General features: G+C 39.1%; 3 protein-coding genes across 7 annotated transcripts in view; 2 read left to right on the forward strand and 1 right to left on the reverse strand.

Annotated features, from left to right (window-relative positions):
* Positions 1-13,655, forward strand: part of METTL9 (methyltransferase 9, His-X-His N1(pi)-histidine) — a 23,600-nt gene extending 9,945 nt beyond the window's left edge. For 3 of the 4 annotated variants that reach the window (XM_059861975.1, XM_059861973.1, XM_059861976.1), the window contains exons 3-5: positions 2,198-2,407; positions 2,845-3,029; positions 12,920-13,655. In XM_059861975.1, coding sequence (XP_059717958.1) covers positions 2,198-2,407; positions 2,845-3,029; positions 12,920-13,125 — 601 coding nt within the window. In that variant the 3' untranslated portion in view covers positions 13,126-13,655. The remainder of the gene's footprint in view (positions 1-2,197; positions 2,408-2,844; positions 3,030-12,919) is intronic. The other variant, XM_059861974.1, reaches the window with a different exon arrangement.
* IGSF6 (immunoglobulin superfamily member 6) lies at positions 5,811-12,255 on the reverse strand. 2 transcript variants are annotated; one of them, XM_059861978.1, is made up of 7 exons: positions 12,097-12,202; positions 11,639-11,897; positions 10,146-10,493; positions 9,135-9,241; positions 8,049-8,102; positions 7,384-7,467; positions 5,811-6,260 (listed from the first exon to the last, which is right to left on the reverse strand). In XM_059861978.1, exons 3-7 carry the CDS (start codon positions 10,429-10,431, stop codon positions 6,222-6,224), a joined length of 570 nt encoding a protein of 189 aa, XP_059717961.1. In that variant the 5' UTR covers positions 10,432-10,493; positions 11,639-11,897; positions 12,097-12,202; the 3' UTR covers positions 5,811-6,221. The 2 variants fall into 2 exon arrangements, with proteins under 2 accessions (XP_059717961.1, XP_059717960.1); XM_059861977.1 differs by lacking the exon at positions 11,639-11,897 and having other exon boundaries at positions 12,097-12,255.
* A 4,723-nt stretch (positions 13,656-18,378) lies between the features above and the next one.
* Positions 18,379-19,094, forward strand: part of OTOA (otoancorin) — a 31,717-nt gene continuing 31,001 nt past the window's right edge. Inside the window, exons 1-4 of the mRNA XM_059861511.1 lie at positions 18,379-18,457; positions 18,797-18,825; positions 18,928-18,958; positions 19,052-19,079. Coding sequence (XP_059717494.1) covers positions 18,379-18,457; positions 18,797-18,825; positions 18,928-18,958; positions 19,052-19,079 — 167 coding nt within the window. The remainder of the gene's footprint in view (positions 18,458-18,796; positions 18,826-18,927; positions 18,959-19,051; positions 19,080-19,094) is intronic.

The following is a 19,094-nucleotide window of genomic DNA, read 5'->3' on the forward strand; positions in this document are numbered from 1 at the left end:
GGGTAAGCTAAATACAGTTTGGATTTAGAGTTTTCAAGTGTTCAGCCCTACCCCTTGATCTGCCAGCTTTTCAAAATGTGTAATTTCCCTTTGCTGCTCTGTCAGAGGTGAAATGCCCTCCTGTGTTCATCATTCCCAGCCCTCGTAATGGTGAACACCATTTGCAGTATGGGGGGGCAGAGGAGATAATTGCAATAAATAAAAGACAGTAAGAGGATTCTAATTTCATTTTATAACAATGACTTGTATTAATTTTCTTCTAAGAGAGTGTTCTTTGTGTCTCTTCCCTTAGCATTCTTCCCCCCTCCCACCTTGCCCTTTCCCTGCTGCCACATTTTTGTCAGTCACTGTTGTGATTGTCCTGGTGGCTGTATCCAGACTGTTCTGTATTGTACCTAAAACTCTTCCTGCTGGAGAGTGTTTGCCTGTCCATGGCAAATCATGGCACATTTGTAAACACTGCAAAGCTGGCCAAGTGTTGTGTCTGGTAACACAAATGTGGAGTATTGTCCTTTCTCTTGTTCCCTGAAACAATTTCACCTCAATTTGTGTGTAAGCTGCCCTGGAACAGATGACTTCTGAAGGAGCATGTTTGACTTATGAACCATCAGCAAAGCAGGAAAACATAAGTTGATAAAACAGCATTCTTCTATTCTTATTGCATCAGTTGCAGGGGAGTTTGGCTGTTCATGGGTGCTTTAGTATTTTTTTCAAACAAGGCAGGGCTCTTTTTTGCTCACCTTACCCCATTCAGACCCATTTAACAGCTTATCAGCTTTGACCTTATGAAAAATGCATTTTGTTACATTTAGCCAATTTCTCCAGTATCCCCACCTCTGCACCTGCTACATACTTCTGCACAGTCTGATACAAAATAGGAGCTGTCTACTGGGGCTAGAAAAATAGTCCTTTTCCTTATTTTCTACTCAGATGACTTTATGAGCTTCCCTGTGGTGTTCTTAGTTATGTGTAGCTTTATATAAAGGTTCCTTTGGTCTCTTCTTCCTTTCTCTTCCATTTTTTTTTTCAAAGGCTCTTCAGGGCTTTGAATAACACCTCATAATGCTGTTAGGAATAATAGCTATGAGCCAATTATACAGTGTGGACTGACACATGTGTGCTGCAAGGGGGCTCTTCTTAAATTGGATGTAGTGTGTTTATTTTTATACATTTGATATCCTGCTTAGTTTCTTCTCTATGACTTTGTATACTCAGTCCTTTTTGTTTCTTTGGGTTTTAGTAGTCAGTCTTTCCTAGGCCAGCTCCTTCTCACATTTTTTATTCTTTGAGTCTTTTTGTCTCTGTTTACCTTTTTTCCTGATTGCTTTTATTTCCTTGTTCATTGTCTTTAAGTTTAACCTGCTATCCAACAGGAGTTTAAAGAATAGTATTTATCTACCTGCAGTCTATTAGTGACCAGTTCTTCTTCCTCTGCCTGTTCTTCTAACTGTTTCATCATTGAATTCTGCTATGACAGCTGAAACATGTCACTGTGTAGTCTTCAAACAGTTATGGGCGGGTATGGCATTGACTTGATCCATAAGGAATCCAACTGTCAGCTCTACCCGATTCCTTAATGAGTTGTCTATTTTCTGTTCCACAGCTTTTCATGTTGAATGCAGGATCTGCAGATAGCAGCAAAAGCCATTGTAACATAGAATTTTAAAAATCTCTTTTGCCCCTCCAGCAGCGTTACCCCCATGCTTTCTTTAAATCTGTTTTCTGTCTTCCCTCCTCGTTCCACATCCTATTCCTCATTCATTGTGCATACTTCTGTGTCTGCAGCCATTTTATTTCCTCTGTTATTTCATCCTGTTGTTTTTTTTAAGGTAGGTAGCAGAGATTCAAATCTGCAGATGTGACAAGTAAGGTTCAGTCTTTATCTTTCCTACTCTTTTTCTTCCCCTTCTTTTTTTTTTTTTTAATGCAATCATTTTCTTGATCTGCACCCCATGAGCTCTTCCTTACCTAATCAAATTCCTTCTGGAGTCTTAACCACTGTAACTGCATGTGGCTCTGTGTTTGATCTCTTACAAGTGCAAGACAAGTTGAACTGGATTTAAAATTTATCTGAGCAATGACCTTGTCTACTATTATGTATGACTGGTTCCTGCCAAAGCACATTCTAAATTTCTTCACTGCCTGTCCTATTAAAGTTTGTACAAAATTGGTCATTTCTTGTTTTTTTACATTTTAGGCTACTGGGAAGGGGCTCAATGTTTGTGTTTTCCCCAGAACAATTTCAAAGACTGCTTAAAATAAATCCTGAATGGAAATCCCATAGACTTCTTGATTTAGGGGCTGGAGATGGAGAAGTCACTAAAGTTATGAGTCCTCACTTTGAAGAAATCTATGCCACTGAATTGTCTGAAACGATGATATGGCAGCTTCAGAAGAAGAAATACAGGTATTGACTGAATAATTCCTACATCCTTTTTATCAGACATTACAGCAAGCAATCTATTTGTAATTTAATGAATGTTCAGTATTGTCAGACAATTCCTTTATTGTTTGGTTGTTATGGAAAAGGTTAGCCTGTACAACAGCAAAAAACCAAGCACATGTGATGATCCCTCTTACCAGTGTTGGTTTTTGTCTCCTTTATTACCTGCTGTTTATCAGACAGTGTAAAGGTTCATAGGGCTGGACATGCAGCCATGCTGATCATTGATTTAGTTTTCTTTTCCAAAAGACCAGAAGGGATCATGTCTGTCTCTTCTCTAAGTGATTGACCTTACCTGCACGATCAACACGTCCACAGGGAATTTTTCTCTTCAGTAGTTCTGTCTGAAATCAGCTTGTTTTTATTTAACAGATTGTATCTCTTTCTCTTTCCTTTCACAGGGTGCTTGGTGTAAATGAATGGCAAAACACAGGATTTCAGTATGATGTTATCAGCTGTTTGAATTTGCTGGATCGCTGTGATCAACCACTGACTGTATTAAAAGACATTAGAAGTGTACTGGAGCCAACCAGAGGCAGAGTCATCCTAGCACTGGTTCTGCCATTTCACCCCTATGTGGAAAATGGTAAGTGCACAGATTAACAGCTGTCTAGGCAGGTAAAGAAAGCATTTGTAGGATCTAGTTTCCCAAATTAAATGTTTCATAAGTGACATGCTTGTATTTGATTTTTACTAATAACTAGTAGAAGGCATGTTCAGAAGTATGAAATCATAGGTAAATAGGCCACGTGATGTAAGCTGTTTTGTTAACTCCACAGAATACATTGTTGACACCAACAAAAAGCTCAAATATTGAAGTCACAGATCCTGTTTTGCAAGTTACCACATTTCAGCTGTGTTGGAGCAACTTAGGAAAACTGGTCCCTGATTAGGGCCTTTTACCCCAGCTGTCTCTAGTGACCAGTTGAGCAAAACCACCAGAACTGTCTAATGCTGAATAGAGCCATTCAAGTCAAGCTGTTTCAAGTGTTCCAGATGAATCCCACATAAAATCCATAAAAAGATAACTTTCACTTTCCAGCATAAGCTCTCAAAGTAAAATATGGACCCCTACAAATACAAAGTATCAACCACTATTAATATTGTATGAATTTACATTGTACTAGTAACAGGAATAAAAAGGTAAAATTGAGTGCCAAAACTCAATTATTTACCCTACTTGGAATTTAAAGAAATATAGGAGAGATTTTCAGATGAATCTGTCCTTATGATTAAACGTCTAAAGGGACTAGGAACCTTTTTACATGCCTGTGACTGTGGATTCAGGTTGAAGCACCCTGAAGTGGTTTGAATTCCAAGAGGCTGATGTTCATCAGTCATTTTTCTGGTTCTCCTTGAGTGTTAAGACTTGTCTGTGGAAAGGCTTGGATGCCCAGAAAATACAGAACTCATCATGCTCTGGCAATCACAAATGCATCAAACTGAATCTGGTTTTCTCTTTTTGCATGCTAGTGGTATTTTGATGGGAAAAGGGAAAAAAATAAGTATAAGAAGTAATGCCATCAGGTGAAGAATTAATTATAGTACAGTATTTGAGCTTGCAATTTTGTAACTATTTTGAAAAGTAGTGTGACTTAAATTAGATGTGGTGTTTTACTTAGGCATCTGTAAAGTATTTCAAGCATATTTGGTTATAACTTATTGTTCCTATAATGTGGAACAATATGGCTTCTCCTTGTAGAATTCCTTTGCCACTATTTGCCACAATTATGGATATGGACCCATGTAAACTGTTATCAGTGCAGGTTAGCACACACAAAAGTTACAGCTTTCCCACTAAAGACCAATTTAACTGTGGGCTAAAGAAACAGACAATTAGCTGCCAGACTGTCTTCATGATGTAAAAACCATTTTAGAAGTTCAGTATTTTCATTCAGCTGTTCTACATGATGCATTTTAAAAATAGATATGTACATATGTTTTGTATATAACAAAATTATACTTGGAACATTCAAAGAGGAGAACATTCCTCAGCTCAAGTAACTTCTTGTAGCAGCTTATTAAAACCAGCTTGGACCCATGTAGTGAAACTTTTTAATTTTGTAGAGGGAGAACAAATGGAAAAGTGTTGGGGCAGGTAAGGTGTATGATCCAGTGATAGACCCATAGATTAAAGTGGAGAAATTATTTTAATCAAAATGAGATATATGGGTTATTACATGCAGTATAGTGGATGGTAATGGTGGAAGCTGTCTATGTGAATAACATAAAACCTGCTCTAAGAGAACAAAGCAAGGTGGAGAAGAAATTAAAATACAGGTCTGTGCTCACTGTTTGTGGAATGACAGTGACACCTAGAGTCCAGAGGAGCTCAGTCATAAATTCTCTCTGGGGCTTTTCAGTTTTATTTCAACATGCAGAACAACCAGGAATGCAGTTACTGCAGGTGTCTACACTGGCAAGAGAGCCTGATGAATCATCAGGTATTAGACCAGTCACTAAGAACAAGTACTACCACAACTTCATTTTTATTAGGTGTTTCACAGAGTCATATAAGAATCCTTTGTATTTCCTAATATAGACAGAAAAAGTCATTATTGGGTAATACATGACTGGACTGGTGTAAGTTTCTCTAAAAAATGTCATGCCATACTTCAGAAGCAGTGAACATTGGGAGCCTGGGAGTGTGAAATTTCCTTGTTGAACATGTTCATATCCTTGTAATGAATTGACAGGGGTGAGAAGGCAAAGGTGTGTATTCTGTCCTCCTGAAATACTATTAATTGAGCTGGAAACACAGTAGTGTGTAAGATGGACCCTTGCTTTGTCTCAATTGTCAGTTCTCATCTTGCAGAAGTGCAAAATGCCACTTCATTTGTTAAACAAAGCCTTGCTTTATTTGAATTATGATAAAAGATGCAGCTGTTCTTTAGAAGGGAAAATGCCTGATACCAACAGGTACCTTGCAGAAGTGCTGACTTTGCAGATTGGTTAGGTAGTAACTGCTGAAAAAGGTACTTAAAAAAAAGTATATTGGGTAGTGTAGTTCTTTTTTGTGCTTGTATCCATGTTGAACAGGTTTGTAAAGGCAAAATGTGGTGCTCCAGGTATTCCTGACTTGGGATGGTGGGACTGGGAGATGGGGGTTGTCAGCCTAGCAGGTGAGTTCTAGTATTGGAGGAGAAGTGTTTTCACAATGACAGTTACTTTCCTAAATAGGTTTGGAAGATGCTCCCATCCCAAATGAGCTTTTCCAGGATAGTGTGTGTGTTTATACTGTCAGTGTTTTCTGCTTGCCTGTCTAATACATAGGTTTTGCTCTGTTTAAACTGGTCTAAGGCTAATTTACTGTTGGTCTGTAAATGTTACATCAATAACTACCCCATTAACATGAGCATATCCAGAATTTCACCCATGAACCGAGTTTATTTTCTGTTGCTGTCAATTGTTAAACATCTTTCACATCCTGTTTCATGTAACAGGAATACATAAAAGATTATGTAAAGAGAAAAAAAAAAGACACAATTAAATCTAAACTAAAAAGGGAAACTTTTATGAAGTATCAGCAGTTATCTTACAAAGATGAAGTCTTTTCCCAGGGTTCTTGGAAATGGAAAATGGAATATGTAACACTGATGTAAGGTACAATGCACTTGGTTCTGGTGATCTGTTTAGAAAATACTCCTGAAGAACACTGCCCTGCAAGGTTTTCTCCTCTTCCTTAAAAGCAGGGGAAGTCTGTGAAGAAGCTTAACTTCCTCACCTGCTCCTTTGCATGCAGGAGAACTGTTGAACAAATCTGAAGTGTTGCATGTGCTCATCTGTTCTGATAAACAGTGTCATCTTCCAAATCATCCTAGGGACAGAAGTGTTGTGTTATTGAGTTGATTTTTTTTTTTAAATAAAGGCAGAATTTCTTTTTTGAGGCAAACTCCATCCCTTTAGTGTTTCAGTGAAATCCTTTTTCCCCTCTTATCCAGTTGTTTTTGTCCATGTGGTATCTACAGTCTTCAGAACATGTTTCTTATCCTGTTGGCTTTTCCTAATCTCCAGAGGGCTCAGGGGCAGTAAAACATTGCCCATATTTTCATATCTGATGGTCAAACCAAGGACCAGGTCATGTCAGCAGGGACTGGAAGGCTTTAAAGGGGTAATTACAGAGGAAAATAATTGGAGCTGTGTGGAAATAAATAAAGTGAAATGTCTGTAGGAGAAGTGCTTGACTTTGGTCCGTGTGTCATTTGGTTCCTCCTTGTGTCTCTGAATGATCTCTCTGCTCAGAATAGGAAAGAATTAACATTGTTTCTCAAGAGAAGCAAGATTTTGGAAGCAAGATTTTGATGCAATTTTCTTTGCTTTCAAATATGTGTGATTTCTAAAGTTGTTTGGTTTGGTTTTGTTTTTTAATAATTTACATGTCACATATAAAATTATTGTCATACAAGACTTAATGGCTTAAATTTAGAATGATGAAATAAGTTGTGTGGCTTTACCCAGTGATGTTGAATGCACTTAATTTAGGCTCTATGTGTTGGAGGAAAGGAAATACCTTTAAATATATTACAGAGCTTTTATAATAGGTTTGTTATGTTTCTGTCCCCTACTCTGGGTTAATGGAGCAAGAGGAGCTGAAAAAGCAGTACTTTTCAAACATAACCTCGTAACAGCTCCAGGCACTTTACCAAACAGTACAGAACCAGACCTCTTGGTGGCAAAATACAAATTTATGGCAGTTCTAATTTTAAATGTACAAGCATACATTTAAAAAGGGGGGTGTGTGTGTATATATACATGTAAATATATATATGTAATTGTATGCATTCGGCCCTTTAGAATGCTTTGTAATGTCCTTGACCGTCATTCAGAATACTTGTTTTACATCTCTATCAACATTAAAGGAAATAGATATAGTAAAATCCTAAAACCTTCTGGTCTCCCTTTTTCCCCATAAATTTAGGTATTGGTGGGTGGATACTCACAGGCTGCTGGCAGTGTTGAGCATATCTCTGCTTTTGAAGTTCTTGAGCAATTGCTTGAAAAATTTTTCGGCCGCTATTTATTTTCTGCAAATAATTTAAAATATTTTGGTTCAGTGCAACATTTTGAGTTGGAGGAAACATGTTTTTCTACCTTTTCTAATTTAGGTTTTTTACATGGATATGTCTTTGGGATTATTACTAAGTAGCATTTTAAAAACATGCAGTTTAACAAGCAGAAGGTTTTAAAATTACATTATTATTGCATTACTTAACATACACACCTTCTTTAATGGCTCTTTAAATGCATGGATTCTGATTTTCATACAAGTGGTTGTCATTAATTAATAGTAAAACCAAGTAAAAACTTATCAGAAGTTTGAACAAAATTTACTTAAAACCTGAAGGAAACAGTGTGTTAGAGATGGCCTTTACAGAGATTAACTTTACCATGCATCCAATGTGTTAAAAATAAATTACCTGATTTGTTAAAATTAGTTAAATATAAATTGATAACTAATTTTTTACAAATCTAAAGTGAAGCCTTGGCAGCTCAGATGTCTCTTCAATGGAATCATCAACTAATCACAAATTTGATGCCAAATATACTTCAAAAAGACAAGAAGAAGCTCTGAATCTCAGACAAAGCAAATAACACGGTAACATACACAGTTCTCTGTTGTTTGGTCTTTCCCACTTTTCTTTCGCAGCTTTGGTTTTAACTGGAGGGAGGGAAAATAAATGAAAAAGCAGTTAAAATATAAGATGAGAAGTTAGCAGAGTAGTTAAAATTGTTGCCCTTTTGCAGTGTCAGTTTGTAGGTAAGTGTTCGCTAGATCAGCTTATGCCATTGGAAAAATCAGAGAGCTTTTCACGTGTGAAACCTTTCTCAGCTTCTGGTAGTAGATACTGCAAGTGTTTTTGGTTTGAGCACAGTGAGACCTGCTTGACACACTACTTAATTCTCAAAAATAAACCAGTGGCATCACAGATCCAGTTTTTCCCCTGAAGAAGGCTTGTTTAATTTTTCTCACTGTACTCTTCACTCTGTACCTTCACTTCTAAAGAAAAACAAAAATAAAAAAGCCAGTCCTGTCTTTATGCTTAGACAGTACAGGAAAGAATCATTTTACCATATGATACCAGTAAGGACTGTGAAGTCCTGATGCTCCTGTCAAAGTCTCATTATCATGTAAAGATTCCTGTTGTAGCTCTGTTTGTTTTTATCTAAACACAAATTTTGTTCTAGATTAAATTAAAAACCAACAATAATTACGTAACTTTTAACTATGTGCATTTTAATGGGTTTGTTTCTGTAAGCATAAAACTCCTTCCAAGTCTCTGATACTTTTAAATTTTACCAAGGTCTCTCTTCTGTACACGTATGAAGAGAATCAGTAGACAAGTGAAGTCAGTCTGCAGTAACTTTATTGCAGCTCATAAATACTTTGATGTGAATTTAAATTACTTTTACTAGAAATTTATACTCTCTGGATAATTTTAACTTCAGAATACCTTTTATTTTAGACACTTTACTGAAAAAAATAAATGTGGTTGCTGTTGAGAGTCCAGGTATGTGCCACGCAGGAGTTCACAGATGTGTGTGTGCAGCACATGGACTTCAACCAACCTCCTCTTTAAAGCTTGACCATAAGAGTTATGAAATCTAGAAATGTGTTTTTATTCCCCTTATGGAGGGGAAAACTGCATTGATTTACAAAATGAGCAAAACCAGAAAATCACTCTGAGCCTACCTTGTGGACCGCAAAGGAAATGAGCACAGCAGAGCTGTACAGGAACAGTAAGGACGAGGCAACGATCATGGAGATGATTTTTCCATGGCTGACATGCTTCCCTGATCCTTTATTAAAAATGAGTGTTAGAATAAAGGGCACTTCTGATTCGCTTTATTTTTTTAAGACTCTGCATTCCAGCTCTGTTTCTCTGAGGAATTAAAAAACCATATACCAGCAATATTTTTATGGGTAATTTTCAGTCTAAATTCCTTAATGAGATCATTTTCCTTTTGTTCACTCATATGTTTGCAAGGGCAATGGAGACCTGTTACTTTTGATTACAAACCTTTCCTGTAGGGGTAGAAAGAGAATGGCATCCAGTGTTCTGCTCCTGTAAAGGTATATCTGAATAAAGCTCATAGACTTCCATTCAGAAATGGAATTAGAGGAAGGAAGGACTATAAAGAAAGTAATAATCCAGCTGAGTGTTTCTGTTTTTTTTTTTTTTCTTTTTCTGTTTTAGGCATGTAAAACTGAAATGTGGTTACTAAAGTTTCATCACTTTCTTAACTAGAGGCAAGTGATACAAAGGTTTGGAGCATTTTTCTCAGGCTAGCAGTGTGAATCCCCAGGTCTGAGGCCCTGCACTCTTTTGGCAACTTCTACTAAATGTTGGTTTCTCTACTTCCCATTTTCTAGTAGATACTTCTTTCTGACAGCCACAAAAGTCTTTCTGTAAGAGGATGTAGAATGTGGTTAGACAGCAATAAGTGCAAAACTTCTTCCTTTTGCAGAATTCTAGAGTCATCTTCATCATATGACAGAACAGCCTAATTAGCAAACAGGGTTGAGATGCTTATTTGTGGAATCCCTCTGGTTTTACTAATAACATCTTAATATAGCCATACTACTCCTAATGGGTTTGTTGGTATTTCCATCTTAAATGTCATTCTTGAAAGCATAAATAAAGAGAGTATTTAGAAAAGATAATTTCTAAGATGCTTCATTAAGAAGGAATAATCAACTGACCTGTTACCATTAGTACTGTTCCATCTCCTGTTTGTTTAGAAAGGGGTGACTCTGAGTCTGAAAATGCTATTCCACAGATATAAACAGCACTGTCATCTTCAGTCAGATCTTTTATCTGAAGTAAGATGTTATTTCCTGATGAATGTACTTTATACTTCTGATGATCTCTGCAGCCAGGAGTACACAAATCCTGATGAGTATTAGTTAAAAAGCGAAACCACAGAACTTCAGGTGGGGATGTGGAGCATCCAGAGGCAGAGAAGGAGCAGGTTAGGGACACATTCATGGAGGAGTCAGCCTGCTGAAACCTGGGCTGTGCTACAGTGACTCGGCACTGACCTGCAACACCTGTTGGGAAGGAACAGTTGGTGATGGGAGGGACAGCTAAAAAGCCAGGCACAGTCTAAAAAGCAAAACCAACTACTTTTGGTTCATTGAAGGAAAGGTGAGAGGAAAGGACGAAATCCACTGTGTTGCAAACTTGAAATGATTAAGGCTGTTTTCAGCAAACTTTGTTTTTAGGTAGTTCCTACAGCTTGCACATGAGCTCATTTAACACTTTTATCTACAGGGTGATTTGCTTGCCTTTCTATTTTTTGGCAAAATAGGGAAGACTGATAGATCCAAAGCAATGTGAATGTTTCCTTTGGCACTGAAAAAGACCAGAAGAATACTTTGTGCAGTTTCTAGCCTGAGATTTAGTGCTGCATGTTTGTGGGGGTACTGACCAGTGCGGGTGGATGTTGTGTGACATTAGTGCAGTTGCTCAGTGGAGCAGTTCTGCAGGGCTTTCTCTCTCCTCCACTGTTCCTGGTCTGAGTCAAACCAGACAAGCTGAAGGCAGGCAGTGGAAATGTCATAAATCAAGACATTTATAATTTAGCAACTTCATAACATTGATTAGAATTCACAATAGTTCCTAGATATTCTTCCACTTCATCACATATATTGACTCCGGGTTTCTAAGAAAAATAGTGCTTATTAGTCCTGACATTTAAAAATGTGTGCAGAGAAAACAAGAAGGTTAATCAGAGAAGAGCATTCTAATTAAGGAACTAAAATGTGTGGTTTAGTATGACTAGTCTGGATGATTTTTTTTTAAGTCCTTATTGAAATCCATGTGAATTCTGTGTTAATATATTTAATTTTATTCAAATAAATAGTGGAGCTGTTTAAACTATGGCAATGAGCTTATTGCAGTGAAAATAAAGGTAGTATCTAAATAGCATCCTTTTCTGCTTGCCAGAAAATAACAAACTAGAAGATAAATAAACTGACATCTCTTAGTGTACTGCTGAGACACAATTTGTAAACGTGTCCATGGTGAACAATTAGCATTGTCCCTTCATCATTTTTCTCACTAAATCCAATCAGATTCAGTGGCTGTGACTTCTACAGGAATAAAGTGAAACTGATTCTGTGTCAGGTCCATATCTGAGCAATTCCACAGCAGCTACAGCAATCTGAAGATTGTAAGTTGTGGGTGTACTTACACGCTGTGTGATGAAAGGCAGTAGCTTGTGCTTCTGCAGCTGATCCCCTTCTCTTTTCCACCTAATCCACAGGCTCTGGTGTCCTTGCAGAGCAGAGCTCCATGGCCTCAGGTCATATAGATGCTGCCTGCTGAACTTCCCAAACCCTCCACCCAGACAAACACAGTTGCTCTGAAACCAAGCTGCTGCTGGAGTGTTCCAAGCAGGGAAGTGCAGCAGGATTTGACCCAGAAATTACAGGTTACAGCAGCGTTTCAGGCTTTGGGAAGAGAAAAGCATTTGCTAGCAGTTGCGTACTTGGGAAGGTGTATGACAATAGCAGAAATTAACCTGATTTTCAGCAAAACTTTTCACTGCTTTTCTTTCGTAGCTGTGCTGCAAATCATAACCACAAAATTCTCAGTCTTGTTTAACTGCTGTTAAGTGAGAAAATGTAAGAAATTTTTCGAAAGTCTTACCAGCACCATACAGGATCCAGTCAAACGCCAGCATTAGCACGTTTTTAAATTTGTTGAAAGATGCCATTTCTTGTATCTCTGTGGAAATGAATCTTCTTGAAGGAAGAGGAACTTAGGAAATGTTTGGATTTGCAGAACTGTCTTAATCACAAGATGTAGAACTTCCTGTTTAGAAGGGTGTTTACTACTTCATTTAGCAAACTGGTTAAAGGTACAGAGCAAACCAGAAAGCTTTTGTTTGTTGTGGATGACATTACTTGGAAAATGAGTGAACAACTTTAAATTTTGAATTCCTGAGAGTTGTACCTATAATCCTTCAGATTATTTCATTGGATATAATAAATAACAAGACATTTTCCAGTATGCTACTTAACCAGCTTCTTAATTTTATATGACCCTAAGCAGTCTTTAGCAGATCAGCTGGTAGGTGGCCACTGAAGGCACCAAGTAGCCATCCACTGTAATGTGGGAGATCTGCTGGTGAAAGTTTCACTGCAAATTGTAGTTTTCTACTTGCTGACTCTAATTACTGTAATTACCTCTGTGCCTGTCTGCTGGACACCGGCCTCACTAATGGCAGTTACCTTTCAGCCCCTCCTGGTGATTCTAGTTAAAAATGTAACAAAAGATAACCTTAAAGAAGCTGCTTTTGAGCAGTAGGGATAAACTGGAACTGATCTTGCAACAAGTCTGTGAGTGGTGTGGCAACCTCCTGTGTGGAGTGGAATGAAACATAATTGGTGTAATTATGCTTTCTGTAGGAAAATGCAGCACACAATGAAGTTTTCTTTATAATTGAAACAAAGCTGTTCTGTTTTCTCAGTAGGTGGCAAGTGGGAAAAGCCCTCAGAAGTTTTGGAAATCAAAGGGCACACTTGGGAAGAGCAGGTGAACAGCCTGCCAGAAGTTTTCAGTAAAGCTGGTTTTGCCATCGAGGCTTTCACCAGACTGCCCTACCTCTGTGAAGGTGACATGTACAATGACTACTACGTGCTGGATGATGCTGTCTTTGTCCTCAAGCCAGTGTAAGCCTGGGTGAAGTAAAGCTCCACAATCTAACCCAAGAAGCAGCCTCTGAAAGAGGATTTTGATTTATGGTTACTTAAAGGGAGGGAATTTTGGGATTGCCATGCTAAATAAATACCATGTAAGAAATTTAAAGGCCAAAATAATAATGTATTTCTTTGTAGTGTGATTAGTGGGGGGAGGAAGAAAAAGGTTGTTTTTTAAATGGACTCCTCAGCTGAGTATTTCTTTTTTACCAGCTCCTAAACCAACATTGCATTCTGCAATCCAGCAGCAATGGGGGATATTTTTTTATAATTACCTGCAACAGGGATCATATCCAAACAAAAGCAATAGTCTTTATAATGGTGAAACTGATACAGTGTGAACTGTTGTGAAAGAAATCAAGCAAAATCTGGCAATAAAGTTATCCATTCACTTCAAGCTTTGTTGAATAAAACTGTTGAAATGGATAATCTTCCATGCTAAGTTACTGTCTCTCTTACTGTCATTCTTCACGTTTTTAATCATGCTAATAAACTTTTTTGAGATGACTTTTGCATTAACTTTTGTGTTCATTTTGGCCACGCTTATCTGCAGCAACTGCTCTTTGTGTTGAGAAGCTTTCAGTAGCAATACAACATTGCATTTAATTATTGTTTAATGGGATAACAGTGCACAAAAAATGTGTCACTTTTGGTTAGGTTTCCCTCGTGTTCTTCTCTGTCAAAGCCTCATAAATCCTCATTGCTTTTGCATTTGCCATTTTCCAGCTAAAGGGGTTACAGTAGAACTTGTCAAAACTGCACTTTAAACTGATGGCTTTAAAAGAAACCCTCTAAGCAAGTTGTTGCCAAATGTTTTCGGCTTTAAAAAGTTGCAGGTGGTTTCTTGCAAATTTTCTGAGTCAAACCGCCTGTGAGGATCAGGCTGTAGAGGCTTGAGATATTTTCATTTTAGCTAGCTTGAGACATTTTCCTTTCTTCAAGAGCACTAAATTAATGCTATTTATTTTAACATGTCTTGTTTTAAAAACTGTTTACGTGGATAATTTCTGCTAGTTGGGATATAACTTCTCTTTAAAACAAGAGACATCAAAAGTACTACAGACCTGGCAGGTGTATGTCATGCAATGCTGGGATTGCAAGTGTGACGGAGCAGAGAAACCTCAGGTAAGTAAAGTAAGAACTGACTTCTGTTGCTTTTGAAGTCTAAAAATGTTGTCTGTTGTGGGTTTTTTTGTGGTTTTTGTAATTAATGGTGATTTTATGCCAGGTAGGATTCTTAACAGTGTCATTTTAGGTTTGCCTCAAACTGATGGCTAATGATTTCTCCTGCCAATTTATTAGCTTTTTGTTGTCAGTCATCTTTGTGGAATAGTATTCTGTAGTATAGGGCAAGGAATGCTGAAATTTGTATTACTTCTCAACAGTAATTTAGACTCAGTGTTATTCTCATTTCAGCATGTGCTGTTGCATTTTGGCACGTTGTGCAATCAGATTTGTCTGTTGGGAAAATGAGCTATGTATGCTCTGGACTGAATCCATTAATTTATCTTCTGCTACCTTCATTTTATACTCATCTAGTAGGGGGAAAATGTTTTTTAATGTATCATTAATTTAGGTTAAGGTAGCAAATATGTAGTAAGATAAACTTCTTCAAAGGTATTTAAGTGTTTTAATCCCACATGTTAAAAATCACACAAGAGACTGCATTTCATGTCTCTCATCTTTTAGTCCTGTCACTGAGGATTTCAGTTTGTAATGGCTTTGAGAGGTTTGGGAACAGAAGGTGCAATGTAAGCAATAGGGTTTTTTTTCGTTTCTTATGATTTTCTACTTTGTTCATTCTATTTAACCAAGTATTCTTACACTTGAGAGGAGGATTTAAAACATGACCAATGATGAAGAAAATCTTTCTACAAAGCCTAACTGCAGCAGGGTCAGAGAGACCTGCTTAGTCCTGTTGAATAAACGGAATAGCCCCAGGACTGTAGCTCCACCTGTATTTCTAAAGCCAGAGTTCCTTGGGAGGCAAGGGACTTCTCCCTGCAGGCACTGAGAGAGCATTTGTGTGCCATCAATGCTGCTCACAACCCACAGAAATAAACTTTTGAGTCCAATAGTTCATTAAATTGCCTCAAAGATGCCATCTAAAGGAACAAGTGTTGCAGTTCCAGTGTCCAAATTCATTACTCCTGGGTTTGGGAATCCGGCCGTGTCCATCCAAGCTGCATGTCAGTGCTCTCACTAATGTGCAGAGTTTTGCCCTGGAGACCGACTGAACTGTTCTGTCAGGGTGGGCTGTGTGTTGCACTGCAGGAAAACGATGCTGTCCAAGCACACGATTTAGTCAGAAACTTCAAAGTTGGAACAGCTTCATCCCTCCAAACCCCAGCCCCCGTTTGCGGGGTGAACCCAGGTACAGTCAGTTCATGCTCTGAGGGACCCAGGGCCACCTGCCCCTGCTTGGGCTGGGGAGATGGGGGAGCAGGGCAGCACCAGCCCTATGTTCCCCCTGCACAGCTTGTTGAGCTCTCTCCACCTCGGGACAGAAGCGTCCCCTCCTGCCGGCCCCGGGAGTGCCGAGCCCCGGCGGGGGAGCCGCTCCCGCCCGCCCTGAGGGCCGGGGCGCTGGGCCGGCGCCTGAGGCCGCAGGGCGGTGCTGGGCCTGGCCCCGCTCTCAGGGTCCCTGGCTGGAGCCGCCCAGCTCCTGCAGAGCCGGGGAGGAGACGCGCACGGCAGAGACAGGTAAAGCTCTCCGGGGTCCTGGCGCTCCTTCTCTTCTCCTTCCTGCCCTCCCTTTCCAGCCCTCAGCCCTTGCGGCTTCCCCCATGCATGTGGCGCTTTTCCTCAGAGCGCCGGTGCCGGGGGAAGGTGGGCGCCGGCAGTGTAAGGGCTTATCAGCACGAGTTGTGATTGTAAGGTCAGTTTTCTGGTTATCGAGCTTCAGATAAGGCAGCGACTGCATGGAGTGAGTGATAAAATGTCTAGGATTTCTGTACATGGAAGGGTGGCTGTTCTGGGAGTGAGAGGAGAAGGCAATCTGGGAGCTTCTCTTCAGCGGGCAGTCCTGCAAGGCTCAGAAATCTCATCACAGCGCATGCAAGGAATGATCTCGGGGAAATGCTGGATGGGATCTGCAGGAGAACCCCACAGCGGGATTTGGGACTGTCTGGAAGTTGCTGTGAACTGCAAACTGACCTGTTTCACTCAAAGAATTAACTACTTCTTCCTACAGGTTGTCTTGCCAGGCAGGGCTTTTCACAGCCCTTTTTGTGCCCTGATGATTGCCCGCTTGAGTTAGTCAGGATGAAAAAGCACTTTCCTTAGCATTTAATCTCCTTATGCATTAAGTTAGCTTGCTTTAATTAAAATACACTCCCTGATCAAAGTGAATGAATTGGAATAAACAATTCGGGACTGACATTGGAAGCATGATTTAACCTATGCAGAGTAATCAAACCATACTGCAAAATTCTTAGGGCACAGGCAGAAACAAACACAAGTAAGTTCATTGTCTAGGAAACCAGATACATCTGAATGAGAGACATTGACTGTGGTGCTCCCGAAAGAGTAACTGAAAGGGGTTTCAGTGTGTGTAAGAACAGGACAGAGGTGATAGCTTCTTGAAGTCTAAAGTTTAAATTTTTCGTCATCTGTCAGTTTGAATCACTCCTGTTACAAGAGTGGAGTGAAGTATTTGCAATAGACTGAGGTATTGCTGGAGGCTTGTTGAAAGATATTTTTATAAAAGAGTGCCTTGGTACATGAGATAAAACGGTCCAAAAAAGGTGTCATTTATCAAATATTCAGATCTGTAACTCGAGCTGTGGCAGAGAACTTTGTGGGGGGGGAAAAGAGAGAGCACAGAATTCAGTAACAAAAAGAAATGCAGAAATTCACTGTCTTGCAAATAAACCTTTGAAATGAGGGAAAGGGAGACAAAACCTAACAAAGTCTCTTTATGGTCAGAGCCAAGTCGGCCGATGGGACCCTGTGTGTCATTTGTTAAATCAGGGACTAATCCCAGCATAAGAAGTTGCCATCTGTGGATGAAGGCATCATCTAATATCTCAGATTATTTTGTTGTTTTACCTGTGGGGGTGGTGGCTCTCAGGCTGAGCAGAGGGCCAGGCAGAAAATCCTCTCTGCAGTGTGGATTGAAGCAGCTGATTGTCCTCAGAGCTGAGGAGGGGATGTGGCTGCAGAAACTCCTGTGTGAGTGAAACCTGCCCAGTCTTTGCTTCCTATACGCCTCATTGCATTAGCTCTGTGTGTATCCTTGTCCTTCAAGAACTAGACCAAAAGCAACATGTTAATTTTGTTTTGGACAACTGTGAAACTCAATTTTTTTCTGGTGGCACTCAGTGACAACCCAGTGAAAAGCTCTGGGTACCCTATTACTACCCTTCCAGACAATTTACCTTTCAGTGATTTCATGCTGCATAGCACAGGGCAGCAGGGATAGCAAGAGCTACCAAAACATCTCTTTCCACACCAACTGTGTCTGTGGTGGTGGTGAAACTTTGATGGGACACTTCTTGTGAGTACAAAGACCACGGCTTTGATCTGTCCAGGTGAAGTGACATGGTCTGTTTCCCAAATGTGTGACTTTCCCTCTGCCACAGAAGATCATAAGGATGTTTTCTCCCTTTTTGCCAAATGTGGCAGCGGGGAAGGGGAGTGCTCCATCCCCCTCCCTGCCTGGAGCACCCTGCAGGGACAGGGGAGCAGGGCCAGGCTGTCCCACCCCTGAGTTCAGAGATCTGCAAATGGAGGGTCCCAGACCAAGTCTGCAGTGATACTGCAGCTTAACCAGCTGGGAAAAGCTTAGGGTTTGTTTGAACCTTCTTTATAATTTCCTTTTTCATTCAATTTCTCTTCTGTTTTATCTGATTTTAAAAGGATTTGTTTGTCTGTTTTAACAAAACTGCATTGAAGTCATATTTAGGTGCAGTGTAACTTGGTAAATAAATGGTGCTACAAGGCAGAAAATCAAATGAGCCACTTGCTATAGGGAGATAAATCTGTGTGCACACACACTCTTCATGGACTTGTGTTTGCATAAAGTGTATCTCTATCCTAGAAAAAGATCTAAATTAAAAACTTGGGAGCAAGCAGCTTTGGATTGTTCTGATCTCTATCTGTACTCCGTAGTGTAGGCTGTCTCTGATTTATAGCTATGAAATTTGGGGTGAATATTGCATTTTGACTCTGTTCTTCCTATTTTCCTCCTCAGTCCAAGTATCTTTTTATTCTAAAAACACCAGAAGAAATGTCCAGACTTTTGAAGATGTGTTTCTTGTTGATATCAATGAATCATGTCAAGATTACTCAAAGTCAGAACTCTGAAGGTAAGAGCAGAACTCCTGTCTGAGGGATGTATTTGTGGCACAGAAAAAGCTGTGTGGAATAAATTAGATGCTGTTTAGTGACTGGCACCATGGTTTCTGCTCTCTTAGCTTCATGGAGCTATGCCAGCAAAGAATTTCACCAAGTCTGATTATTATTGAATAGCCTTCCCCCCCCGCACTGTTTTTCTGTAAATAAATTTAATTAAAACTGCATTAAATATTTGCAAATAAATTATATATGTATATATAATCAATGCATACAATAAATGTATTTTTGTGTAACACAATTTACTGATAAAACATTAAATTAACTTCTAATAATGGGATAATCTTTTACAGATTTGCCTCCATTGTTACACAAGGCTGTGGTTAGTATTTTTATTTGATCTCTCTACATTTTAACATGGTAACATTTTATATTATAATCTAAAAATAGTAATTTATTACATATATTTGTAATTTTTCCTTAGGAGGAAGTAATAGCTGGGAAATATCTGAATGGTAATGTACACAGTTGTTCCCACTTATGCTTCTAAAATGAAGTAAAACTCAGTATCTCACCATAACTTTTTATGTTCCATTTTTCATGTGCAGCCCTCCTAGATATACTTTATTTTCAAAGGTAATGTATTACTCT

The sequence above is a fragment of the Haemorhous mexicanus genome, chromosome 17 (assembly GCF_027477595.1).
Source record: "Haemorhous mexicanus isolate bHaeMex1 chromosome 17, bHaeMex1.pri, whole genome shotgun sequence".
NCBI lineage: Eukaryota > Metazoa > Chordata > Aves > Passeriformes > Fringillidae > Haemorhous > Haemorhous mexicanus.